The 26,540-nt window shown below is 49.1% G+C and overlaps 2 protein-coding genes across 4 annotated transcripts in view; one reads left to right on the forward strand and one right to left on the reverse strand.

The window, feature by feature from the left end:
- Nucleotides 1-413: 413 nt before the first annotated feature.
- On the reverse strand, nt 414-22,434 carry LOC310827809 (tubulin delta chain-like). Of its 2 annotated transcripts, XM_083704285.1 has the most exons (12): nt 22,204-22,434; nt 21,747-21,821; nt 17,820-17,922; nt 15,360-15,455; nt 14,334-14,395; nt 11,527-11,664; nt 10,018-10,159; nt 7,974-8,153; nt 6,574-6,669; nt 5,120-5,195; nt 2,072-2,213; nt 414-1,340 (listed from the first exon to the last, which is right to left on the reverse strand). In XM_083704285.1, exons 3-12 carry the CDS (start codon nt 17,915-17,917, stop codon nt 1,114-1,116), a joined length of 1,257 nt encoding a protein of 418 aa, XP_083560411.1. In that variant the 5' UTR covers nt 17,918-17,922; nt 21,747-21,821; nt 22,204-22,434; the 3' UTR covers nt 414-1,113. The 2 variants fall into 2 exon arrangements, with proteins under 2 accessions (XP_083560411.1, XP_083560412.1); XM_083704286.1 differs by lacking the exon at nt 15,360-15,455 and having other exon boundaries at nt 21,747-22,232.
- A 20-nt stretch (nt 22,435-22,454) lies between these two features.
- SETD2 (SET domain containing 2, histone lysine methyltransferase) overlaps nt 22,455-26,540 on the forward strand; it is a 90,232-nt gene continuing 86,146 nt past the window's right edge. For both annotated transcript variants that reach the window (XR_014556474.1, XM_083703872.1), the window contains exon 1: nt 22,455-23,519. Coding sequence is in view for 1 of the 2 variants with exons in the window: in XM_083703872.1 (XP_083559998.1) it covers nt 23,464-23,519 (56 nt within the window). In the remaining variant the exon portion in view is untranslated. The remainder of the gene's footprint in view (nt 23,520-26,540) is intronic.

Below are 26,540 nucleotides of genomic sequence, written 5' to 3' on the forward strand. Positions count from 1 at the left end.
AATCCGCTAAGCCGTCAATGGGCTTGCTTCGCAAGACGAAAAAACCGCTAGATGAAGAGACTCGCGGAACAGATTCTTTTCGTCTTGCGAGGCACCACTGTATTATAACAGAGCTCCCCCATATAGCGCCTGGCTGCACCCACAGAGGTTTCCCCTGGCACACACAGCACACCCTTTCGTACTGGCCTTTTGGGAGTTGCAATGGCAAACATCTGGAGAGTGCCGGGGTGGCGTGGGGCAAAGGTTGCCCTATGTACGCTACGGATCTCCAACTAAGGGACGTTGCCGGATGTTTTAAAGCACAGAGCACTGGTTTCCAAACCTTCCACGGACCACTTGAAAGTTACTGAGGGTCTTCGCGAACTGCTCAATGATTCTCCTGCCTGTTGTATAACAACTGTCCAGCACTGTGCTAGATGCTAAGGTCCTTCGGAATTTATTAAAATTAAAACTTTCCAGCATGGACATTCACAGACCACTGCTGGGTGGTGGGACACTATCTGGGAGCCCATCGCAGATGGACAAGTGTTTTTTTCACAGAAGGTCAGCAGGCAGGGCACTAGGTTTTGGAAATCCCCATGGACAGGCCTTGCTCAAAGAGAGGGATGAGGCTCCTGATGCTCTTCGGATGTCGCCGGACTGCAGCTCCCATCATCCTGGACCAAAAGCCATGCTGAATGGGGTTCATGGGAGCTGAAGTCCAGGAAGTGCCCTGAGAACTTTAGGTAGAGGACTCATTCTGACCTTCCCACGAGAATCATTCCCAAAAGCATTCCTGGGTGGGCCAGAGCGCCTGTAAAAGGGATTGCATGTATGCATTTGAAAGCCAAAGTCAGGTCCTTTCCCAAACTTGGTCTCCTGCAGTTTTGTGACTACAACTCCCATCATCCCTAGCTAGCAGGACCAGTAGTCAGGGATGATGGGAATTGTAGTCCAAAAAAACAGCAAAGTTTGGAAACCCTGTTTCACACAGTCATGCTGACCCTGGGGTGTGTTCGATTGCGGATTGTGGGGGGCGGCACATTCATAACGAGAGTCGCCCCCTATTTCCTTGGGCCCCGCTCCTCCCGAGTCTTATGAGGTGCTCTGTTAGAGGTCCTGCGTCCGTCGCGCTCACTCCCCGAGGTGGCTGTAATCTCCCAGGACGGAGCGCACCGTCTCAAAGGCCTGCTCAAAATCCCCTTCCTCGCAGCCATGTCTCCAGTACCAGTGCAGGAAAGCGTTGCTCTCGTACATGGCCCTCGCCCGCTGCTCCACCCGCTGCAGGAGGTCAGCTGAGCTGCTGTGGTTGGCACAAACGGTCAAGCTGTGCCGGCCGGGAGCCACGAGGCTGGCAGCATCTGGAGGGAGGACAGAGGTAGAGAATTAGCACAAGCTCTGGATCCAGCCTAAAATATATAGATTTACAGCAGATGTCCAAAGCACATCATCAGGATGTGTTGGGAACGGCATGCCAAGATGCCGCCAACCCCAGGGAAATTCTCCTGGCATCATAATGCAGCGAGGCCTTTAAAACTAATCGTGCTTGGATATAATATTAAAAAGCAGAGACATCACCTTGACAACAATGGTCCGTATAGTTAAAGCTATAGTTTTCCCAGCAGTGATGTATGGAAGTGAGAGCTGGGCCATAAAGAAGGCTGATCGCCGGAGAATGGATGCTTTTGAATTCTGGTGCTGGAGGAGACTCTTTAGAGTCCCATGGACTGCAAGAAGATCAAACCTTTCTTACGGAAATCAGCCCTGAGTGCTCACTGGAAGGACAGATCCTGAAGCTGAGGCTCCAAGACTTTGGCCACCTCATGAGAAGAGAAGACTCCCTGGAAAACACCCTGATGTTGGGAAAGATGGAGGGCACAAGGAGAAGGGGGCGACAGAGGACGAGATGGTGGGACAGTGTTCTCGAAACTACCAGCGTGAGTCTGACCAAACTGCAGGAGGCAGTGGGAGACAGGAGTGCCTGGCGTGCTCTGGTCCAGGGGGTCACGAACAGTCGGACACGACTAAACAACAACAAGAAGAAGAATAAATGTCCTGGGCAGAACCAGAACCAGGGCCTTGCGAGACTGACCGGTCCAGTAAGTAGCAGCGAAGGGGTTCCACGAAACGCAGCGGTAGCCTTGCCTCAGCTTCCTCAGGACCAAACTGGGGTTCGCGAGAAAGGCGTCTTCCTGGGGGCCGCGAGCCACAGCCAGCACGGCTGTGCTCTGGTGCTGCCGGCAAGCCTGCTAAGGACCAAAGCACAAGGGAGATGGAAGAGCTCTTGCCACCTGACCCACCACCTGCTGCCTTGCATCCGTGGATGCTCCCGAGGGAGCAGGAATTCCTTAGGCTAAACAGAGCAGGAACAGGGAAATCCAGCCGGGCGGTTTTCGTAAAGGGTCAACCTCGTTGCTGCTGCCCCTCGTCGTCCTGCCACAGCAGTGTGGAATAGTGGTTAGAGCAGGGGGTGGGGAACCTCAGGCCTAGGGGCGGATGCAACTCTCGGATCACCAGTCCTTCCTTGCTCCCAGAACCTGGGCAACCAAATGTCCCTTCATGGTCGCCATCTGTTGTAAACAAAATCTGCCCTTTTCCCCATATGGGGTATCCAAGAGCCCATATAGAGTCCTTACGTGGGTTCCTTATTGGTAGGAGAGAATAACAGAGGCCAACCAGAGAATTCTGAGAAGCAAAGCAGCTAGTAAGCTTGATCTTTATTGATCTGTTGCAACAGGGTCCTCACTCACCACAACGCAGGAGGGAGAAGGAACCCAGAACAATGGTGCGCAAGGCCTTATATAATAGACATTTTAAATTCCCTGCCCTGGAGCTCAAGACCACCCCTCCATACATCATACATACACCACAGAAGGGGTGTAACATAAGACCACCCCCCAGATACATCATACCTACATCACAGAAAAGGCGGTCTAAAACAGAAATTTGAATGTTGTTTTTCTCCTGTCTGGGCCGAGTCACAGGCTCACACCCTATTCATATCTTAAATGTGCCCTTAAGACAGGATTTGTGAGGAAAGAGACAAAGGGAAGGTTTCCCACTTTGACCTTGCAGAGAAATCATTTGATTAGTTTGGGAATCAAAATGGCTTCAGGTCGGTCTTCCTGTGCTGATCTATGTATGTGCTTGGTTGGTACGCTTATGAGCATTTAACATATACCTAAGACCTCAAGGGATGCATGTGGCGCTGTGGGTTAAACCACAGAGCCTCGGACTTGCTGATCAGAAGGTCGGCAGTTCGAATCCCTGCGACGGGATGAGCTCCCATTGCTCTGTCCCTGCTCCTGCCAACCTAGCAGTTCAAAAGCACGTCAAAGTGCAAGTAGATAAGTAGGTACCACTCTGGCGGGAAGGTAAACGGCGTTTCCGTGTGCTGCTCCGGTTCGCCAGAGGCGGATGTACACCGGCTCCCTCGGCCAATAAAGCGAGATGAGCGCTGCAACCCCAGAGTTGGCCACGACTGGACCTAATGGTCAGGGGTCCCTTAACCTTTAAGACCTCAAAATTCCTATCACACTGGCATGTGTCCTTCATCTCTGGCAAAGCCTTTTGCTCGCCTGGATGGAGACAAAGAGATTGGAAACATCTGGAGAAACCACCCTACTATATAAAAGGGAAATTTGCATTTTTCGCTGTGCCCAGATTTGCCTCTGATTCTGCCCTCCGCCAGGCTGCCCAGAAAGTAACACTGACCCCAAGCAAATAATGGTTCCCCATCCCCAAGTACGAGTGCCAATCTAGGGCTGACGAGACCCGGGTTCAAATCCTGGCTTTTCAAAGAAGCGTGCATTCACGCACAGCCGAACCTACCTCGCAGGGTAAAATGGGGGGGGGGGGGACTTAAGCTCTTTTGAGGAAAGGCAGGATATCAAATGGGATAATGAAATTGACTTTAGGATATTATCGGGTTTTTAAAAAGGGGGTGGTATTATTGCTTATCAAGCACTTGAAATAACTGGGCAGCTCTGTCCTGCAATTCTGTTCCTTAGTCTGCCCCTCCTTTGCTAAATAAATTACCATATTTTTCACTCTATAAGACGCACCAGACCACAAGACGCACCTAGTTTTTGGAGGAGGAAAACAAGAAAAAAACATATTCTGAATCTCAGAAGCCAGAGCAGCAAGAGGGATCGCTGCGCAGTGAAAGCAGGAATCCCTCTTGCTGTTCTGGCTTCTGGGATAGCTGCGCAGCCTGCATTCGCTCCATAAGACGTGCACACATTTCCCCTTACTTTTTAGGAGGGAAAAAGTGAGTCTTATAGAGCAAAAAATACGGTAATCATGCTCTTGTATGTGTTCTTTGAAAGTCCCAATTCCATTTTGGGCTGGATGTTTTATTCCATGGGCAGACAACCTAATGCCCGGGGGCAGGATCCGGCCCAATCTCCTTCTCAATCTGGCCCACGGATGGTCCAGGAATCAGCGTATTTTTACATGAGTAGAATGAGTCCTTCTATTTAAAATGCATCTCTGGGTTATTTGTGGGGCATAGGAATTCATTCATTCTTTTCTCCATAATATAGTCCGGCCCCTGACAAGGTCTGAGGGACAGTGGACTGGCCCCCCGCTGAAAAAGTTTGCTGACCCCTGACCTTCTATCCCAGCTGAATTCCTAGTATGATCTGCTATCCGAGACAGGAGATTCTTCCTCTGAACTCTACACTGCAGCCTGCACGGGGGCAAACACCCAGAGCCAGAGAAGCCCAAGTTACTCATTTAACTCCCCCCAGTGAAAGGATACAGGGACGCAGGTGGCGCTGTGGGTTAAAGCCTCAGCGCCTAGGACTTGCCGATTGAAAGGTCGGTGGTTCGAATCCCTGCGGCGGGGTGCGCTCCCGCTGCTCGGTCCCAGCGCCTGCCAACCTAGCAGTTCGAAAGCACCTCCGGGTGCAAGTAGATAAATAGGGACCGCTTACCAGCGGGAAGGTAAACGGCGTTTCCGTGTGCGGCTCTGGCTCGCCAGAGCAGCGATGTCACGCTGGCCACGTGACCCGGAAGTGTCTCCGGACAGCGCTGGCCCCTGGCCTCTTGAGTGAGATGGGCGCACAACCCCAGAGTCTGTCAAGACTGGCCCGTACGGCCAGGGGTACCTTTACCTTTACCTTTAGTGAAAGGATACAGGATTTCCAGCAAGAGACTGGCGAGGCAGCGGCTGCAGCACAGAAGACGCCAGGCTGTCCCAAAACACCGTCCCCCTGGGGAAATGAAACGCAGGCGCCACTCACCACAAAGGCAATCCCATAGGGAGGAAGGAAAGGAGCAATAACTCGAACAGTGTCAGAGAAATTAACTCTTTTTTCAAAGAAACGAAAACAGCTCAGGAAGCCAGGCCTAGTTAGACCCTCAGCAGATCAGCCCTTGCTTTCTCACTTTTCTCACTGGAATCTGAGACTCCATCGCCGGTCTTTACTCCCCCCTCTTCATACCTCTTCTGGTTCTGGGAGATCAGGGGCAATGGCAGCTGATCGCAACAGGAGGGGGAGACCCCCAGCAACCTGCCTCATCTCTGCTGCTTCTTTTTAATTTTATTTTTTTTTAATTCAAAATTATAACAAGACATATTATCCAAAAACATATTATCCTTGTCCTCCCCCCATTTTTCCTCCCTCCCCCCCAAACCCAAACATGGGACAAATGGTCAGGGATGATGGGAATCGTAGTCCCAAGACAGCTGGAGGGCGTGTTTGGAGATGTCTGCACTAGGGCAACAGGGCTTTTCCTCCACTAGTTCAACCTCCTGCAATGCAGGGTCATCTAGTATCACCCCCTGCAACACAAGCAGCACAGTAATAATAATAATAATAATAATAATAATAATAATAATAATAATAATAATAATAATTTATTATTTATACCCCGCCCATCTGGCTGGGCTTCCCCAGCCACTCTGGGCGGCTTCCAACAAAACACTAAAATACAATAACATATTAAGCATTAAAAGCTTCCCTAAACAGGGCTGCCTTCAGATGTCTTCTAAAAGTTTGGTAGTTGTTTTTCTCTTTGACATCTGGTGGGAGGGCATTCCACAGGGCGGGTGCCACCACCGAGAAGGCCCTCTGCCTGGTTCCCTGTAGCCTCACTTCTCGCAATGAGGGAACCACCAGAAGGCCCTCGGAGCTGGACCTCAGTGTCCGGGCAGAACGATGGGGGTGGAGACGCTCCTTCAGGTATACAGGACCGAGGCCATTTAGGGCTTTCAAGGTCAGCATCCATACTTTGAATTGTGCTCGGAAACATACTGGGAATAAGGGCAGATAAATCGAAGAAGATGCCTTCTAAATGCCAGAGAGTTGTTTATTTCCTTGACATCTGCTGGGAGGGTGTTCCACAGGGTGGGCGCCACCACCGAGAAGGCCCTCTGCCTGGTTCCCTGTAACTTGGCTTCTCGCAGCGAGGGAACCGCCAGAAGGCCCTCGGAGCTGGACCTCAGTGTCCGGGGGTGGATGATGGGGGTGGAGACGCTCCTTCAGGTATACTGGACCGAAGCCGTTGAGGGCTTTCAAGGTCAGCACCAACACTTTGAATTGTGCTCGGAAATGAGTTGAAGCCTCCCAGTGAGGCCCGTGCTCCTACCTTGTGCTGGCTTGAGCTGTGTGGAGGAACTTGAAGGCAGGCATGGGGCAGACAGTTCTCAGCAGCTCCCAGGGCTCCATCCCCATGCTAACCCCACTGCAAAGCAAGGGACAGGGCATTGAGAAGAGCAGACGTAACAGGCAACAGGCTTGGGGCTGGATAATAATAATGATAATTTTATACCCTGCCCATCTGGCTGGGTTTCCCAACAGAATACAGTGGTACCTCGGGTTAAGTACTTAATTTGTTCCGGAGGTCCGTTCTTAACCTGAAACTGTTCTTAACCTGAAGCACCACTTTAGCTAATGGGGCCTCCTGCTGTCGCTGCGCCTCCAGAGCACGATTTCTGTTCTCATCCTGAAGCAAAGTTCTTAATCCGAGGTAATATTTCTGGGTTAGCGGAGTCTGTAACCTGTAGCGTATGTAACCTGAAGCGTCTGTAACCCAAGGTAACACTGGTTTAAGGAGCCATTTGGCACCTATCTTATATATACAGTGGTACCTTGGGTTACAGACGCTTCAGGTTATAGACTCCGCTAACCCAGAAATAGTACAGTGGTACCTCGGGTTACAGACGCTTCAGGTTACATGCGCTTCAGAATACAGACTCCGCTAACCCAGAAATAGTACCTCAGGTTAAGAACTTTGCTTCAGGGTGAGAACAGAAATTGTGCTCTGGCAGCAGCGGGAGGCCCCATTAGCTAAAGTGGTGCTTAAGGTTAAGAACAGTTTCAGTTTAAGAATGAACCTCCGGAACGAATTACGTATGTAACCAGAGGTACCACTGTACCTTGGGTTAAGAACTTTGCTTCAGGATGAGAACAGAAATCATGCTCCAGCAGCGCAGTGGCAGTGGGAGGCCCCATTAGCTAAAGTGGTACCTCAGGTTAAGAATGGACCTCCGGAACAAATTAAGTTCTTAACCCGAGGTACCACTGTATTAAAAACACTAAACATTAAAAACTTCCTTAAACAGAGATGCCTTCAGATGTCTCCTAAAAGTCAGACAGCTGTTTATCTCCTTGACATCTGATGGGAGGGTGTTCCACAAGGCGGGCGCCACCACCGAGAAGGCCCTCTGCCTGGTTTCCTGTAACTTGGCTTCTCACAGGGAGGGAACAGCAGAAGGCCCTTGGCGCTGGACCTCCGTGTCTGGGCTGAACGATGGGGATGGAGACGCTCCTTCAGGTATAAAGGGCCGAGGGCGTTTATGATGGGAGTTGTAGTCCGGAACGCCTGTTGGGTGCTAGGCTGGGGAGCGCAATCTCAGGTGCACACGTCTGCAGAAACCATTTGGCCTTTCTTAAGAGAATGCAATGGAACAGCTCTTCAATCAAGCGCTGGCTGGGCAGGAAACAGCAAAAGCGAGCCCCTGTGCCAAGCGCCTGCCTCGGACTCACCTTTGTGATGTGAAAATCTTTAGTGGGCAGAGAAGCCCAACGAGGCAGGAAGCGAGGTAGGCATTCATAGAAGGGAAGGAGACTTGGCACGAGGCTTCAGGAGTGTCCTTCCTCGCCAGGGGAGCGGCTGCCTGCTTCAGCACCTCGTCGTTGTGAAACAGAAGGACCCCGTCTGCATACCTGGGAGGAGAGCAAAGCTGGGTCAGGGTCATTTCTGATAGACTAATTTGTTGTTGTTGTTTAGTTGTGTCCGCCTCTTCGTGACCCCCTGGTCCAGAGCACGCCAGGCACTCTTGTCTTCCACTGCCTCCCGCAGTTTGGTCAAACTCATGCTGGTAGCTTCGAGAACACTGTCCAGCCATCTCATCCTCTGTCGTCCCCTTCTCCTTGTGCCCTCCATCTTTCCCAACATCAGGGTCTTTTCCAGGGAGTCTTCTCTTCTCAGGAGGTGGCCAAAGTATTGGAGCCTCAGCTTCAGGATCTGTCCTTCCAGTGAGCACTCAGGGCTGATTTCCTTCAGAATGGAGAGGTTTGATCTTCTTGCAGTCCATGGGACTCTCAAGAGTCTCCTCCAGCACCAGAATTCAAAAGCATCAATTCTTCAGCGATCAGCCTTCTTTATGGTCCAGCTCGCACTTCCATACATCACTACTGGGAAAACCATAGCTTGAACTATACGGACCTTTGTTGGCAAGGTGATGTCTCTGCTTTCTAAGATGCTGTCTAGGTTTGTCATCGCCTTTCTCCCAAGAAGCAGGCGTCTTTTAATTTCGTAATACCTCTCACCATCTGCAGTGATGATGATGATGATGATGATGATGATATATCCTGCCTTACAGCAGCTACTACTATGCTATAAGATCCACTGTCCTGTGATATCATATATGAGTTTGTACTACTGATGAAGCCCAAGACGACGAAACAAGGCTAATATTCCAGAAATCCTTGTCTTAGACTGCCACAACCTTTCGTGTGGATTGCTGGACTCTACGAACAGACAGGTGGAATAGACATTTTCACATATATGGAACTTATGCATAAACTGATTAGAGTAGGAACTGATCCACTGGGTCTTCTACTTTTCCTGTTGAACTTTATGAGCTACTTCTGTTGAAATCTACAATTCAATACAATGAATAGTATATATTATTTTTTCAAACCTACAGCCGGTTATGTCTTGTGTGTTTATTGAATGTTTCACGTAACCAGAGGTTTGTTGTTGTTTTGCGCTTGTTTATATATGAACAACTTGCATATAAATGCAGGCTTGCAATGGATAAATTCAATGATATTTGGAATCCATTCTTACAAATACTGGAACAGGTTAAGATCTGGTGAAGTACAATAACAACCTTGTGAAATATAGTTTGGGGTTTCCCCCCCATCCTCCCCCCTTGTTTTCCCTTCTGTACAGGTTCTGTTTCTCCTTATTGTTCGCATCTCACAATGTCTGCAAGGGACGCAGGTGGCGCTGTGGGTTAAACCACAGAGCCTAGGACTTGCTGATCAGAAGGTCGGTGGTTCGAATCCCCGTGACGGGGTGAGCTCCTGTTGCTCGGTCCCTGCTTCTGCCAACCTAGCAGTTCAAAAGCACGTCAGAGTGCAAGTAGATAAATAGGTACCACTCCGGTGGGAAGGTAAACGGTGTTTCCGTGCGCTGTTCTGGTTCGCCAGAAGCGGCTTAGTCATGCTGGCCACATGACCCGGAAGCTGTACGCCGGCTCCCTCCGCCAATAAAGCGAGATGAGCGCTGCAACCCCAGAGTCGGCCACGACTGGACCTAATGGTCAGGGGTCCCTTTACCTATGTCTGGTGCACATATAGTTAGGTACTTTTTGAACTTTCAATAAAGATGTTTTTTTAAAAAAATATGCTTGCCATGCTTGGAGGAGAACCATTGAAATAAAGTGGAAATGCCTAACTCTGGCACATTCATTCTGACCTGTCTACCCTGAGTAGCTCTTCAGTCAGCTATATTCCAGTGTCGTTACTTTTTTCCTATTGCTGGCCAAGCCTTGTAAGAGATAGACCTTCCTTTACTCACCTCTGGAGCCATGAAAGGCACAGCAGGGCGTTGTAGTGCTGCAAAGGGCTTTCACCAGCTTGGTGCGGTGCCACCGAGACAGACAGGATGTGGCCGAGGGGGTACTCTTCTCGAATGGCTTCGCACAACCGGGAACTCAGCCCTAGGGGAAAAGAGCCCAACGCAAACGGATTAGCATTGCTTAACACCAGAGAAAGAAGGAGTTGCTATTATTATCACTGCTAATAAAAATAATAAGTATAAGAATGAGGAAATCCCGACAAAAGAACAGTGGCAAGAGAAACTGATGAATCATGTAGAACTGGCTAAATTGCGAGATAAGGACAACTGTGACTTTAAAGAAGAATGGGAACTTTCTACAAATTACTTAAAAAGACAACAAAATGAATTGGACTCCTTGGCAGGTTTTGAATAAACATACACAAATTTATTGATTGATAGCATGGTAGATAGATAATGTAAGGATTTGCATAATTTTACAACATGCAGAGAATAATATGTGTTGAGAAATCAGAGTGGCGCTGCGGGAAGTCTCGGGGGGGGGAGGTTGAAGGGGGGAAGGCGGGAAATAATGAATATGATATGTTTGGATAAGTTGTTGTGTTAAAATTGCTAATAAAAGTTTTAATAATAATAATAATAATAATAATAATAATAATAATAATAATATGTCACCCATCTGGCTGGGCTTCCCCAGCCACTCTAGGCGGCTTACAGCATATATAAAAACACACCAAAACATCAAGCATTAAAAAAAAAAAATCCTATACGAGCAACAAACAAACAAACCAATAAATTGATAGAAACCAATAACAAGAATAAAGAGTTTATAAAAGGTAAAGGTAAAGGGACCCCTGACCATTAGGTCCAGTCGTGACCAACTCTGGGGTTGCGGCGCTCACCTCGCTTTATTGGCCGAGGGAGCCGGCGTACAGCTTCCGGGTCATGTGGCCAGCATGACTAAGCCGCTTCTGGTGAACCAGAGCAGCGCACGGAAACGCTGTTTACCTTCCTGCCGTACCTGTTTATTTGCTTGCACTCTGACGTGCTTTCGAACTGCTAGGTTGGCAGGTTGCAGGGACCCAGCAACGGGAGCTCACCCCGTTGCGGGGATTCGAACTGCTGACCTTCCGATTGGCCAGTCCTAGGCCCTGTTTAGTGGAGTTTGTAATGTTTGATGTTTTAGCGTGTTTTTAATATTCTATTGGGAGCCGCCCAGAGTGGCTGGGGAAACCCAGCCAGATGGGTAGGGTATAGATCATAAATTTATTATTGTTGTTGTTGTTGATTATTATGAACCATCTTCAGAGGCAGCCCACACCATGCCTTTAAAAGCACATGGCTTCCCCCAGAGAATCCTGGAAACTGTAGCTCACCGCAGGTGCTGGGAAGTGTAACACCGTGAGGTGCAAACCACGGTTTCCAGGATTCTTTGGGTGAAATGCATTGTGTGGCTGTGGCCGTAGTCAGGGGAGAGGAAAATAACTTTCGTTCAAGCGATGTCCTCACCAGCTCCTGTGCCCCCGCTGAGGCTGTGGAACAGCACAGTCCCACCGTAGAAATCTCTTTTCTCGGCCTCTTTCCGCAGACTCTCCATCGTCCGACTGCACAAGCTCTGCTCGCCCTCCAAACGGACGCCGTGATAACCTGAGAACCACAAAAGGTACAGGCACCAAGTGAAAACAGCTGCTGGAGACGAACAACAAGACAGGAGTGTCCCTGCTTTTTATTATTATAATTTTTATTAAATTTCTGTTTCACATTTTAGAACACAGTCATACCACGTTACGTTTGCTTCATGTAACGTTCTTTCAGGTTGTGTCCCACGGCAACCCGGAAGTACCGGAAAGGTTTACTTCTGGGTTTCGCTGCTCACGCATGTGCAGAAGCGCAAAATGATGTCATGCGCATGTGCAGAAGTGCCGAATTGCAACCTGCGAGTGCGCATATGCGCCACTGCGGGTTGCGCTGTTTTCATGTTGCGAACGGGCCTCCGTTCGCAACCAGAGGTACCACTGTATTCACTTAAACAACCTTAAAATATCAGTGATTTCCCTTCCTCTTTCCATGGTTCATTTTGCACAGCATAAATCCCTACATATTTTATATACCGTATTTTTCACTCTATAAGATGCACTTTTCCCCTCCTAAAAATAAGGGGAAATGTGTGTGCGCCTTATGGAGCGAATGCAGGCTGCGCAGCTATCCCAGAAGCCAGAACAGCAAGAGGGATCGCTGCGCAGTGAAAGCAGCGATCCCTCTTGCTGTTCTGGCTTCTGGGATTCAGAATATTTTTTTGTGTTTTCATCCTCCAAAAACTAGGTGCGTCTTATGGTCTGGTGTGTCTCATAGAGCGAAAAATACGGTAAAAGAAACCAAGCAGTATTCCATTATAACAGGCACATCCAACTTCAAAGACATTGCAATCTATTCCCACTATAAAAGAAACTGGCATCTACCCACTGGATTGACCAACACTGTTGAGCTTTTTTTAGAAATCCAAAGTTGTTGAGTTTTTTTTAGAAATAAGAAGTAGTTGAGCTTTTTTGGGGGGTGATCAGGGTCCCACAATCAGCCGCGATCGACCAGTAGATCGCGATCGACCTGTTGGACATTCCTGCAATATAACATCCACCAAAACTTCCCTACACTGTTAATTTTATCTTAATGCTGCTGCCCACATTTTCAAATACAGTCGTACCTTGGCTCCTGAACGCCTTGGGAGTTGAACATTCCGGCTCCCGAACCATCAAAAACATTCAGCTTTGGAATGTTCTTTTGGAAGCCAAAAGAACTAGCTTCCGACTGGCTGCATGGGCCACGCTTTGGTTTCTCAACGTTTCAGAAGTCGAGGTACAACTGTACACGCAATTTCCCTCCAGTGTGAGAGCCAGTGTGGTGTAGTGGTTAAGAGCGGTGGACTCGTAATCTGGTGAACTGGGTTCGCTTCCCTGCTCCTCCACCTGCAGGGTGACCTTGGGCCAGTCACACTTCTCTGAAGCCTCTCAGCCTCACTCACCTCACAGAGTGTTTGTTGTGGAGGAGGAAGGGAAAGGAGAATGTTAGCCGCTTTGAGACTCCTTTGGGTAGTGATAAAGCAGGATATCAAATCCAAACTCTTCTTCTATATATATTGGCTCTCTTCCACTGTCTTTCCATTCTTACGAGCTTTCCAGAGGCTGTTGGATGCAGAGGAATGGTGGCGGTGATTGAGCTGTGGAGCCCCAAGGGAAGGGAGCTCAGAGCCTGGGGAGTGGTGATGGGATGACGATGAGCTTTCAATGGGAGAAGACTGGGAAGAGGAGGTGTTGGAAGTAACAGAGCCTAGTGAGCAGGGGGAGTCTGTGGCAGTCCAGAATCGGAGGCACAAGCAGAAAAGGAAGGAAGCCAAGAGGCAGAGATGAGTCAGGCTGTTGAAGAAGCCCTTCTGCTGTGACAAGCTCCTCTCCCTGCTTATCTCCCAGAACCAGAAGAGGTCTGAAAAGGGCAGAGCAGAGGTTGGTTGCATGCGGGCGCTGACTCCGGATTGCTTGGGGGAAACCCTGGAAAGGAGGGAGCTTAAGACGACTGTGGAGAGGTGGGGACCTTCTGTCTTGGCAAGTGATCCATGGGTCAAGACCTACTAGGGATGATCCGCTGTGTTCACGAGGCCTGACACTCAGCCAAGTCTGTGCACATGTTCTTGCTAATAAAAAGTTAACTCCAGCATTGATGGGGCTTGGACTACTGCAACACGCTCTACGTGGGGCTACCTTTGAAGGTGACCCGGAAACTACAACTAATCCAGAATGCGGCAGCTAGACTGGTGACTGGGGGCGGCCGCCGAGACCACATAACACCAGTCTTGAAAGACCTACATTGGCTCCCAGTACGTTTCCGAGCACAATTCAAAGTGTTGGTGCTGACCTTGAAAGCCCTAAATGGCCTCGGCCCAGTATCCCTGAAGGAGTGTCTCCACCCCATCGTTCTGCCCGGACGCTGAGGTCCAGCGCCAAGGGCCTTCTGGCAGTTTCCTCACTGAGAGAAGCAAAGTTACAGGGAAGCAGGCAGAGGGCCTTCTTGGTGGTGGCATCTGCCCTGTGGAACCCCCTCCCATCAGATGTCAAAGAGATAAACAACTACCTGACATTCAGAAGACATCTTAAGGCAGCCCTGTTCAGGGAAGTTTTTAATGTGTGACATTTTAGTGTATTTTTGGTCTCTGTGGAAGCCGCCCAGAGTGGATGGGGAAACCCAGCCAGATGGGCGGGGTACAAATAATAAATTATTATTAGCAGTAGTAGTATCGCTACAACGGAGAACTCTGGGGCTCTTACCATAAGCCCAGTTGCTGCCTCGTCCCTGCTTCCCCATGATGAGATTGGACTCTCTGAATACCCTGGTTTTGGGGTGGGGGGAGGAGAAAGGAAGAATAATGATGATGACGATAATGATGAAACTATCAGAGAGGCTTTATTTGGGTCTGTGTGCACTAAAGCAATAGAATAAAAATACGTTTCGCGTGGTGGTTCTGTTCCTGGCCTCCATGCGCATCACGGCAGCACATATAAGCGCACTGCGTCACCCCCCACCCCCATTTCTACCTTCTTCCAGTTCCAAAAGGGATCATATGTCAACTGGATGCACCTAAACCGGTCGTAACCAAGAAAGTGGATTTCTGCAATCTGAACCAAAGGAAAGTGCATATTAACCTTATTTTGCACAATTTAGCTTTCTGGCTAAATGGGACGCAGGTGGCGCTGTGGGTTAAACCACAGAGCCTAGGACTTGCTGATCACAAGGTTGGTGGTTCGAACCCCGCAATGGGGTGAGCTCCTATTGCTCGGTCCCTGCTCCTGCCCACCTAGCAGTTCAAAAGCACGTCAAAGTGCAAGTAGATCAATAGGTACCACTCCGGCGGGAAGGTAAACGGCGTTTCCGTGCGCTGTTCTGGTTCACCAGAAGCGGCTTAGTCATGCTGGCCACATGACCCGGAAGCTGTACACCGGCTCCCTCGGCCAGTAAAGCAAGATGAGCGCTGCAACCCCAGAGTCGGCCACGACTGGACCTAATAGTCAGCGGTCCCTTTACCTTTTAGCCTTCTGGCAATCTTTCACCACTGGAAATCCCGCTTCCCCGCCCCGGTTTCTGAGATGCCAGCAGACACTGAAAGTTTACAAGCCTCTCTCGACTATGCAATCTCATAAAAGGCTCGTCCCCTCTTGCATCCTTGCCCGTCTCCATCGAATACTGTAGGTGTTTCTGCCACGCCCCGAATAAATCTATTAACAGTGGCCTGGAGATTTCTTACGTTGCCTTCCAAGGAATGCAGGGTAGCAGAGCTGGAGCCCCCTGCCACTTACCCTCTTTTGACTTGTTTCTGCAGCTTCCTCACCACTTTCGGCTCACTGTCCACACAGACGGCGCTCAGATGGCCATCCTGGGAGCAGAACGGGTAACTGGAAGAGACACAGCAGCGGCTCACATCAGGGAAGACCCAAGACACCCTCGGTCCACTCAGCTTTAGTTGAAATTCCTGCATCGCAGGGGGATGGAGTAGACAATCGTCAGGGGCCCTTCCACCTCTACAATTGTATGATTCTATGAATCCTGGAGGGACGCGGGTGGCACTTTCGGTTAAACCACAGAGCCTAGGGCTTGCCGATCAGAAGGTCGGCAGTTCGAATCCCCGCGACAGGGAGAGCTCCCGTTGCTCTGTCCCGGCTCCTGCCAACCTAGCAGTTCGAAAGTACACCAGTGTAAGTAGATAAATAGGTACCTCTCCGGCGGGAAGGTAAACGGCGTTTCCGTGCGCTGCTCTGGTTCGCCAGAAGCGGCTTAGTCACCCTGTCTGCGGACAAAAGGCCGGCTCCCTTGGCCAGTAAAGCGAGATGAGCACCACAACCCCAGAGTCGTCTGCGACTGGACCTAATGGTCAGGGGTCCCTTTACCTTTATCCTTTACATCTGAAGGACGCAGGTGGCACTGTGGGTTAAACCACTGAGCCTAGGACTTGCCGATCAGAAGGTCGGTGGTTCGAATCCCCGTGACGGGGTGAGCTCCCGTTGCTCGGTCCCTGCTCCTGCCCACCTAGCAGTTTGAAAGCACGTCAAAGTACAAGTAGATAAATAGGTACCGCTCCGGCGGGAAGGTTAACAGCATTTCCGTGCGCTGCTCTGGTTTGCCAGAAGCGGCTTAGTCATGCTGGCCACATGACCCGGAAGCTGTACGTCAATAAAGCGAGATGAGCGCTGCAACCCCAGAGTCGGCCACGACTGGACCTAATGGTCAGGGGTCCCTTTACCCTTTATGAATCGCGGAGTGACTCCAGAACTTTGGAGAAATCCCGCTATGCAAACGATCAGTGCAAAGTCTGTTTGAAATCACTGCAATGTAGTAAGTGATGGCTTTTTGTCACTGACAACGCCCCCCAGAAATGCGAGTTGCTGAAGGAATGGGAAGCCTGTGATCCTCCAGATGTTGCTGGGATCACAACTCCCATCACCTCTCACCGCTGGCCCTGCTGGCTCGGGATGATGGGATCTGGAGTCAAGCGGCAGATCAAACGCCACCGGATCCTACTCCTTGGGTTAGATGGCTTTCACCATTTCTGGTTTTGAGAAGCCCATTGCTTTTCAGAACAGCTCTAGAAGGAGTTCCAGCCAAGGAAATTAAGAACTGCATCCCTCCCCCCATCATTATATTCAAAATTAAACCCAGAGCTCTGTATTTGTTCCTCCTGGCTCAGCTACTGAGACATACTTGAGGGGTGAGGACGAAGGCCTGTCTCTGATTTGAAGCCTTTTAAAAAGGCAGAGGAATTGATTGACGTATTTTTTCCTGTCCACCCAGGGGAAAAGGAGGCCATGTTTTTCCCTGGGCCCAGAGGATACAGCTATGATTACTACAGAAACGTAATGTTCATAAACCATTCCCAAGCATTCAAAGTTCTTCACGTGCATCAACTAACTGAAACCCTTACAACTACCCGGCAAGTAAAGTCACAAGAGGAGGATATTAATAGACAAGATAATCAACTGTTTTTATATGCAACAATGGCAGCAAGAGTACTATTGGCACAGAAATGGAAACAAGAACTACTGACAAAAGAAGGATGGCAGGCGAAATTAATGGACTATGCAGAATTAGAAAAGATGACAGGAAGGATTCGAAACCTGCGGGATCAGAGATTCTCAGAGGACTGGAGTAAATACGTGAATTATTTGAAAAGCAATTGTAATCCACAATTACAATTAATAGTAGGATTGCAAGTTTTGTAAGGAGGACTGTACAAAATATTGCAGAGGAAAGTAAAGGTAAAGGGAGCCCTGACCGTTAGGTCCAGTCGCGAATGACTCTGGGGTTGCGGCGCTCATCTCGCTTTACTGGCCGAGGGAACTGGCGTACAGCTTCTGGGTCATGCGGCCAGCATGACTAAGCCGTTTCTGGCGAACCAGAGCAGTGCACAGAAACGCCGTTTACCTTCCCGCTGGAGCGATACCTTTTTATCTACTTGCACTTTGACGTGCTTTCGAACTGCTAGGTTGGCAGGAGCAGGGACCGAGCAACGGGAGCTCACCCCGTCGCGGGGATTCGTACCGCCGACCTTCTGATTGGCAAGCCCTAGTAATAGTGAAATTAATGAAATGCAGATTAAGTGATAAAGACTGAAAAATCTTCAGATGTCCAAAAAATTGTATAAGAAAATATGTTATATGATTTGTGGAAGTTTTATGTAAAAATCAATATGAAAAGTCCCGAGAGACTGGAGGCCCAACTATAAGCCTGTGGTCTGATCCAGCAAGCTCTTCTAACAGACGTACATGTCAGCTTCTCGGCTACTTGTGCCGGTAACGATTTGCCACCATTCCTGTCCAATCTGATTGCCACACTGTCCAATCTGTAGCCACACGGCAGACATGGTTCCTGGAAGAGTAAAGACAAACAACATACCAGTGTTAGACACAGGACCTCAGATGTTAATTGCGTCTCTGGACACGATAAAAGCCGGTGATGTTGAATGGCTATCTTTTGTTGTTGGCATGGGTCTGTCTCGAGTGACAATGGAGTGTGCCTGAGGGGGTGAAGTCAAACCACCATGTTGGCAGTACTTAAGTAAGCTCCCTGGGGCACAAGCCTGGGCAGTGTGCCTGAAGCTCCTGGGCTGCCCAGATGACAAGACCCCTTCTCGGCCTCGCTGATGAAGCCCAGAGGAAAGCAGAGCAAGATGATTGCCACCTGCTTGGTTTCAAGATTTGCCGGAAGGTGGCATACAACCATTTTAGGGACTCCATTCCAAATACACTAATACCTCCGCAAACGTCCGCCCCATTGACAGTCCATTTTGGCAAATGTCCGTGGCAAACCCGGAAGTACCAGAATGGGTTACTTCTGGGTTTGCTGTTCACGAATGAACAGAAGCACTAAATCATGCTTTGCGCGTGCACAGAAGTGCAAACCGCTCCGCACACAGAGCGGAGCTTTCGTCAAGCGTCCAGGGCTCTGGAACGGATCCTGGACTCAAAACAAGGTACCACTGCATGTAAAAAAATAAATAAAAAATTTACGTAAGCTTTACGTAATGATTGTACACAACAAACATAACACTTCCAAAAAGAAAAAGAAAACAAAAGGTTCTCTCGAACCTTGAGACCTCCCTCTCTGAGTTCCATTTCTAAATTTTATTCCTCCATCTTTTACTGTAATCTATCTATTACATATCCACAGTATCCAAAGTTTGTGTTACTTTACAAGTGTTATTGTATTCCTGCTAATGATTTCAGCTGTTTACACTGGTCTCTAAGATATGTTATGAAGTTATTCCAATCCTTGATAAAGATTTGGTCTTCCTGATTTCTGATCCTTCCCGACATTTTTGCCATTTCGTCATAGTTCATCAACTTGATCTGGCATTCTTCTCTGATCGGGACTTTATCTTCTTTCCATCTCTGAGCTAATAACATCCGTACAATGCTGGATGGAATTTAGATGATGACCAAAACCTGGCTTTCCTTTAGATGTCCTCCAAATGATAACATCTGCCGTGTTATGCTTTCCTTCTCCTACATGGGCGACTTTCCCAGGCTGATGAGCCCCATCTGCCCCTCACTTCTGTGATAGGAATTTTGAGGTCTTAAAGGGACCCCTGACCATTAGGTCCAGTCGTGGCCGACTCTGGGGTTGCGACGCTCATCTCACTTTATTGGCCGAGGGAGCCGGCGTACAGCTTCTGGGTAATGTGGTCAGCATGACTAAGCTGCTTCTGGCGAACCAGAGCAGCGCACGGTAACACCATTTACTTTCCCGCCGGAGTGGTACCTATTTATCTACTTGCACTTTGACGTGCTTTCGAACTGCTAGGTTGGCAGGAGCAGGGACCGCGCAATGGGAGCTCACCCCGTCGCAGGGATTCAAACCGCCGACCCTCTGATCAGCAAGTCCTAGGCTCAGTGGTTTAACCCACCTGCGTCCCTTATATGTACCAACCAAGCACATGCATAGATTAGCACAGGAAGACTGACCTGGAACCATTTTTTATTCCCAAACTGACCAAATGTTTTCTCTGCTAGTTCAAAGGAAAATGGAAAAGCCTCCCCATTGCCTTTTCCTTACAAATCCTGTCTTAAGGGCACATTTAAGATATGAATAGGGTGTGAGCCTGTGACCTGGCCCAGGAACTAAGTATTTATCATCACAAAAGACTGGCCAGGCTCCCCAGGGTATCCAATCAAGTAAGCAGGGTATACAATCAAGTACCCTGCCAGACAGGAGATAAACAATGACAGGAGAAAAACAACATTCAAATTTCTGTTTTAGACCACCTTTTCTGTGATGTAGGTGTGATGTATGGAGGGGTGGTCTTGAGCTTGAGGGCAGGGAATTTAAAATGTCTATATAAGGCCTTGTGCTCCATTGTTCTGGGTTCCTCCTCCTTTCCTGCATGTGAGGGGAGCACCCTGTTGCAACAGATCAATAAAGATCAGGCTTACTAGCTGCTTTGCTTCTCAATATTCTCTGGTTGGCCTCTGTTATTTTCGCCTACCAATAGGGAACCTATGTAAGGATTCTATACGGGCTCTTAGATACCCCGTAAGGGAAAAGGGGCAGATTTTTGTTTACAACAAAGCCTTCAACTATGTTCCATGCGGGTCTCCTTTTGCAAATATTCATTTCATACAGGTTGTATTATTGCAGAGCTAGGATCGGTTCTGCCAGGGTATGGAAGAAAATCTTATGTATTTTGTCTAGCCAAAGGTAAAATACATAAAACAGAACAAAATGGATTACACAGCTTAAATAATTATTAAAACCATGTTCTATTCTGCCACAGTGGTGCCCTTGGAAGCAGGCTTGGGTTTACTGCTTACTCTTCTGTGAATAGCCACCAAGGCAGGCGGCTAGTCTCACTGGTAAGGCTATGTTCTCATCAGCATAAACTGATGGCCCAGAGCCAGCTAATCCAGGTGGATTAATGCTTACCAGGGACACTGAATCACAAAAGAAAGATGTTTGTTTTAGCGGGCACCCCATCAGAAAGCAACAAGGAGGTCTCTTCCAGGTGAATGGGAGATGAATAGCTAGAGGCATAAAAGGAATCACTGTATGTTAAAAGGCCAACTGCTTTGTTATGAATGGGGTCCTGGGAACAGTTGCAAAGATCCTGAAATAAATTAAGCATCTAAGCAATATTGCCTTGTAGAAGGAGGTGATTATAATGCATAATCCAGGTGGAGCACCTTTGCATTTTCTGAATTGCAGCAGATGGGCAGCAGAAACAGCCTTGTGGTGAAAAATTACTGCTCCTTTTTATATGCCAACAGCAAAAACGTCTTGCACCAAATCAAACCCCCTGGACCCCCTAGCACAAAATGGTCTATTCTGGCTCTCCAGGCAGAGGGGTCTTTGACATCTCTCAATATCCCATCCAGTTTTTTAAAAACAGAAATGGAGATTGAACTTAAGCACATCAAGCATGTGATGGCCAGCCTTGCTGGCAATTGGGCTCCAAGTCCAAAGGATGGCTTTCCCCATATTTATTTACCTACTTAATTTCTAGAGCTGCCCCATAGCAGAAGGACTCTAGGGCAGGCATAGGCCCTCCAGATGATCCCTAGCTAACAGGACCAGTGGTCAGGAATGATGGGAATTGTAGTCCCCAAATATCTGGAGGGCCAAGTTTGCCTATGCCTGCTCTAGGGAGCCAGTGTTGGGACTAGGACCTGAGAGATCAGGGTTCAAATCCCCACTCAGTCCTGAAGCTCCCTGGGTGACCTTGAAGTCAATAGCAGCCTCTTAATCTTTCCTTATGGGATGTGGGTGGCGCTGTTAAACCACAGAGCCTAGGGCTTGTTGATCAGAAGATTGGCGGTTCGAATCCCTGTGATGGGGTGAGCTCCTGTTGCTCGGTCCCTGCTCCGGCCAACCTAGCAGTTCGAAAGCACGTCAAAGTGCAAGTAGATAAATAGGTACCACTCCGACGGGAAGGTAAACGGCGTTTCCATGCGCTTTTCTGGTTCGCCAGAAGTGGCTTAGTCATGGTGGCCACATGACCCGGAAGCTATAAGTAAAGTGAGATGAGCACCACAACCCTAGAGTCGTCCGCGACTGGACCTAATGGTCAGGGGTCCCTTTACCTTTAATCTTTCCTTACAGGGTTGCTGTAATGTAGAGATTAGCTGAGTAGGGGGGGGGTGAACCATGGACTCCTTGGAGGAAAAAGTGTGTATAAATGCAATAAATAATCTGCTTACCTGCTTAAGAAAGCTGGAGAGGCCAGCGAGATGGAGATTAACCTGTCGCAAAACACACCCAGGAAATTTCTAGCACTGTTGTGGACAAACAAACAAATATTATTCATCTATCAGATTTCTTAGCCATTCCAGGGTGGTTTAATAGCAGCTTGAAAACACAATAACAACAAGACAAAAGAAATACTTGTGAGTAAACACGTGATAGGATCAGGCTGCAAACGATGAAAAATTGTGCCCATAGTGGTACAAAAAACACCTGATGCACAGTGAGAGAGATAACAATTATTCATATGAAGCAAAAAACAAATCACCAGCGCCAATAAATGCTGAAGCAATCCATACCATGCACATTCTTACAATGCAAATCAGTTGCCATAAAACCACAGGGGAGAAAACTGCCGAGAAAGTCTTAGTAGCAGGAGTATTTAAAGCAGAACACATCAATAATCCGAAATACCGCCGGATGAAGAGCGCGAAGCTCCCCACCTGCGTAAAGCGCGCTTCCTTCGGAGCTTGTAAACTGGCTTTGCAAGCCGGAGGGGAAGGAGAAGCGTGTCGGGATGGTGTCGGAAGGGAAGATCCGTGACCTGCAGCCGCGCAGCGCTTAAAGGAAGCCGGCAGGAGAAGGGGGCGCCGGTTGCGCGGAGCTGCGCCTTTGCGCTTTTGCAGCAAGTAGGAAGTCGACGAGCTACAGTTTCCGTTTGGACGTTTCAGGACTCCGGGAGGAGGAGGAGGAAGAGGAGGAGGAAGAAGAAGAGGAGGAGGAGGAGGGAGGTGGCGGCGGCTGCTCCTCCTAGGAGCGCGATCGCCGCCGTTAAACGAGGACAAAAAAAGAAATAAAGAAGGGACAGAGGAAACTCGGAGAGGGAAGGAAAGGAGGCAGCAGCGAGGTTGGTAACCAGAAAAAGCCCTGCAAAAATCAAAATACAAGCCGCCGCCGGAGGATCGCCCATTGGGGGAAAGAAGAAGACGCCTGGATCTTGCCCAGGGAAGGAGCTCGTGGGAAAGGGCCGGAGGAGGGAGGTCAAGGAAAGGAGAAGGGCGTTTTGGAGAGGGGAGGTTTGGCGCCCGTCTCCCGATCCTGCCCATTTCTCGTCTGGGGCCTAACTTTCTCCTCTGCCCACCTTGCCCGCGCGGATAAAAGATTGTTTCGGTTGCAAGAAAGAGAGGAGCCTTTTGCAAAGAAGCGAGCGCCGCTTTCCCTTTTCTCCGCTCGAGGATTTTACAAATTGCATTATTATTATTATTTTGCGCGCCTGGGACGCGGGGAGCAGTTTGCAGAGAGGACCCATGGCCTGATCCTGCAGCCAGCGAGGATTTGCAGCGCTTTTCTTGGAGGGCTTTGGTGGGGGGCGACCTGTTTTGCTTTGGGGTGGGGGGCAAGGAGGCCAAAAAAGGATAAAAAAAGCAGCAGTAACACACCTTCCCGCCGGCGGAGAACTTAAATTTGGATATCTATCTCGGGTGCCCCGAAGAGGATGTGAAGGAGGCGCCGGGAGCCAGACCCACCGAGCGGCCTCCTTTTTTGGGGGGGCAGGTCAGGAAGAGGCTTGGGGGGTTTCCTGCACGCCTGTTTGGGGGGCTTTGCAGCCTTGGGCGTTGGTGGCGGGGGTGGTGGTCGTTTCCCCCGCCGCCCAGCCCCATAGCAATCCCTTATGTGGGGCGGAGGCTGCGCCTGCCCTGATCCTCCACGCCGGGGCTGCTGCTGCTGCATCGGATGAAGAAGAGGCCGAAGATGGGGGATTTCTACGACCCGGAACATCCCACCCTGGAGTAAGTACCACGCTGGCTGGCGCTCAGACACGGGTGCGGGCGCTCGTGTGGAAGGGACCCCCAACTCGGGTTGCCCCACTTCCAGGATCGCGCGGAGGTGGGGCAATTTCTGGGGGGGGTATCTTCCATTTCCACCTCCCCCCATCTTTATAGCCTTATGGGGGGGCTATAAAAGGGGGAATGGACATATCCCAGCCCCCCAATAATAAACCTTTGCATTGCAAGGATTAGGCTCTACATTTCCAGGGTTTTGTAATGTTAAGGAGATGTTCCACCCCATGGGAAAGAAAAGTTCAGCAAGGCCTTGGCCCCCAAATATGGGGCCCCCCCAAGACCCCCAACTCCTGGGGTGCAGTGGGTGGTATTTATTTTCCCCTGGGGGGTCCAGACATGGTGGGATCTCCTTCCCCTCCATACAAAGGGGTCTGCCTGGCGAAAGGCCCCCCTGTTATGGGGAGGAAAGGGGCGAGTGGGTCCCAGTGACCCCTCTCTCCTCCCCACAAAATAATAATCGCCCCCTTCCTGCAAGATAACCGGGGTGGGGGGGGGGGAAAGAGCAGCTTCTCGCCACGGGCCTAAACGGCGGGGCCAGGCCTCGCATCCCCGGCCTCTCGTGAGAGCCCTGGCCGGCGCGAGGGGAGCCTTCGGCGGCGAGCGGCGGAGGGAGGAGTGGGCGGGCTTGGGAGCTGGAAGGCCGCTTCTTGAAGCGGGCGGTGGGTGTGGGACGCCGCCTCGTAAAATGGTGAGAGGCTGGCCTTGAACCCTCGCCTCACCTCGGAGGGGGAAAGGAAGGCGCCTGGGAGGCGAATGCCCTCCTCGGCGAGGGTCATGGCGGGCCGCTGTTTTGCTGTCAGCCATTTGTCGCCACAAGGCACCTGAAAAGGGACACTTTCCCCTTTCCTCAGAGCGGGGTTTTTATTTGGGGCGGGTGAAATAAAAAAAAATAAAAAGGGCCAGCATTTTCGCGCTCTTAATCCCATGTGTGGAGGGGATAGAAGAGGAAAATGGGGGGGGGGGGTGAGGGAAGCTGTTTCTTTACTTTCAGGAGAAAAGGATTGAGGATGACTTATTTTCAGGAATAGGGCACTTGTAGGGGGCAAAAAGTGCCATTTTCCACCCCCTTTCTCGGTGTTATGGGTGCCATGCCAGTTATTTTGGGTGGGTGGGCTGCAACGGGGAGGAAAAACTGCCCTTGCAATGCAACATGTGGGGAATAATAGTAATAAATAATCAATTTTATTTGTATCCCGCCCTCCCCAGCCGAAACCAGGCTCAGGGCGGCTAACAACAATCAAATAATACAACGTTCTAAAATCATTTCACTATAACATTAATTTAGGGACATGCAAGACCCCTAACAACTGGTGTTTGCTTTTCTGCACCCAAAATGGGGCCACCGAGAAGCAGACAGGCATTTTTTAAAAAAAAAGCCCCGCCATATAGGCAAAACCAGACGCCAAGTTGAGCAAATCATCCAGATTTAATTCAACCTAAAAGTTCCTCCTTTGCAGGAAATTCATTGCCTGGAAGGGACAATGTTGCTCTGACAAGAGACACTTTCCTTGTGGGGCTTTGGAGCGACCATGTGGGTCTCTTCAGGAATTATTATTATTATTATTATTATTATTATTATTATTATTAATACCCTGCCCATATGGGTGCGTTTCCCCAGCCACTCTGGGCGGTTTCCAGCAAAATATTAAAATACAATAATTGTTAAGGGTGCACATGCCTTCTTGAAAGGTTCAGGGGCGGGGTAGGCCGCATTTCCCCTGTTTTAATTAATTTAATTTAACTGTTCCCTAATTCAAAGGGGCTGAGGCAGGTTCCCCCGTTTTAATTCTTCACTTTGCATTGTGTTGGGGGGTACAGACAGATAAAACCCACGAGGTCAAATTGGCTGGTTGCTTGGGGCGAGTAAGAATCGCCTTTAGGCGACTGGGCTCAGGAGCACCATTTGCTTCTTTTGTTATTATTAATTATTTCATAAAATGTATATGCCTCTTGATGGTTTCAAAGAGCCTCAAAGCAGCCTCAGAGAGGCATGTTTGTGAGACAGGCTTGCCCCCCAAAAGTTTCTGAAATAATAATGTTTATGAGCAAGGCTGGAGGGATGGTTTCCTTGACAGCTTTTTGGACTTCATTGTGGGACATCTGAAGATGGGAAGAAAAGGGCTGTTAAATGTACTATAAAGGCTGAAACCCTAAACTTCCCAGGGTGTGAATCCCATTGAACACAAACTAGGACTCATTCTGAGTGATAACCGTTCTTTATTTTTACACCTCTTATCCCAAAATGGGTCCACAGAGAGGCAGACAAAATAAAAATAAAACTCCATATATAAGGAATAAACATTAGATGGCAAAATTGGACACCAGTCGCGTAAATCACCAAGTCTTAGTTTAACTTTAACCTGAACGCCCCCTGGAATGAAGCTATTGGCCACCTAAACATTTAAAGCAGAACAAGAAGTCATGGTGCCACCACTAAGCAGGCCCTTCTGCCTGTAGCCAACACCCACACCTCTTTTTAAAGCAATGTGTACAACACTCTGCAAAATAGCAATGAAAAGAGATCTCTCTGTCTTGAGGAGTGTAAAACATAACACAGAGATGGCAGTAGCTGGTGGGGAAGGGCAAGTAGGGGAAGATTATCTGTTGAGTTCGATCAAACATTGAGCTTCCACCCCGTGACCCACTTTACTCATTAACGTGTACTGGAAACAGTGAGGAGGTGGGAGGAATCCAGTCATAACAGCTCTTTTAGCTATCCTTTTCGAAAATGCATCTTAGAAGTTAAAGGGGTAGCTAATCCTTGTGATGCAATCTTGAGTATGAGCCCAGTAGCCTCCATTTTGAGTTCGCTAAGGGACATATCGTACAGCTTTAGACCTTTATGTGTTAAATAATGTCGCTACATAAGACATATGGGCATTTGTAGGGCAGGAGAGATTTTGTCCTGGAGTGAGCCATGCCCATGCTTCATATATAGAAGGAAGATAACACACACACAAATTTTTA

The sequence above is a fragment of the Podarcis gaigeae genome (assembly GCF_964106915.1).
Source record: "Podarcis gaigeae genome assembly, chromosome: 12".
Lineage (NCBI taxonomy): Eukaryota > Metazoa > Chordata > Lepidosauria > Squamata > Lacertidae > Podarcis > Podarcis gaigeae.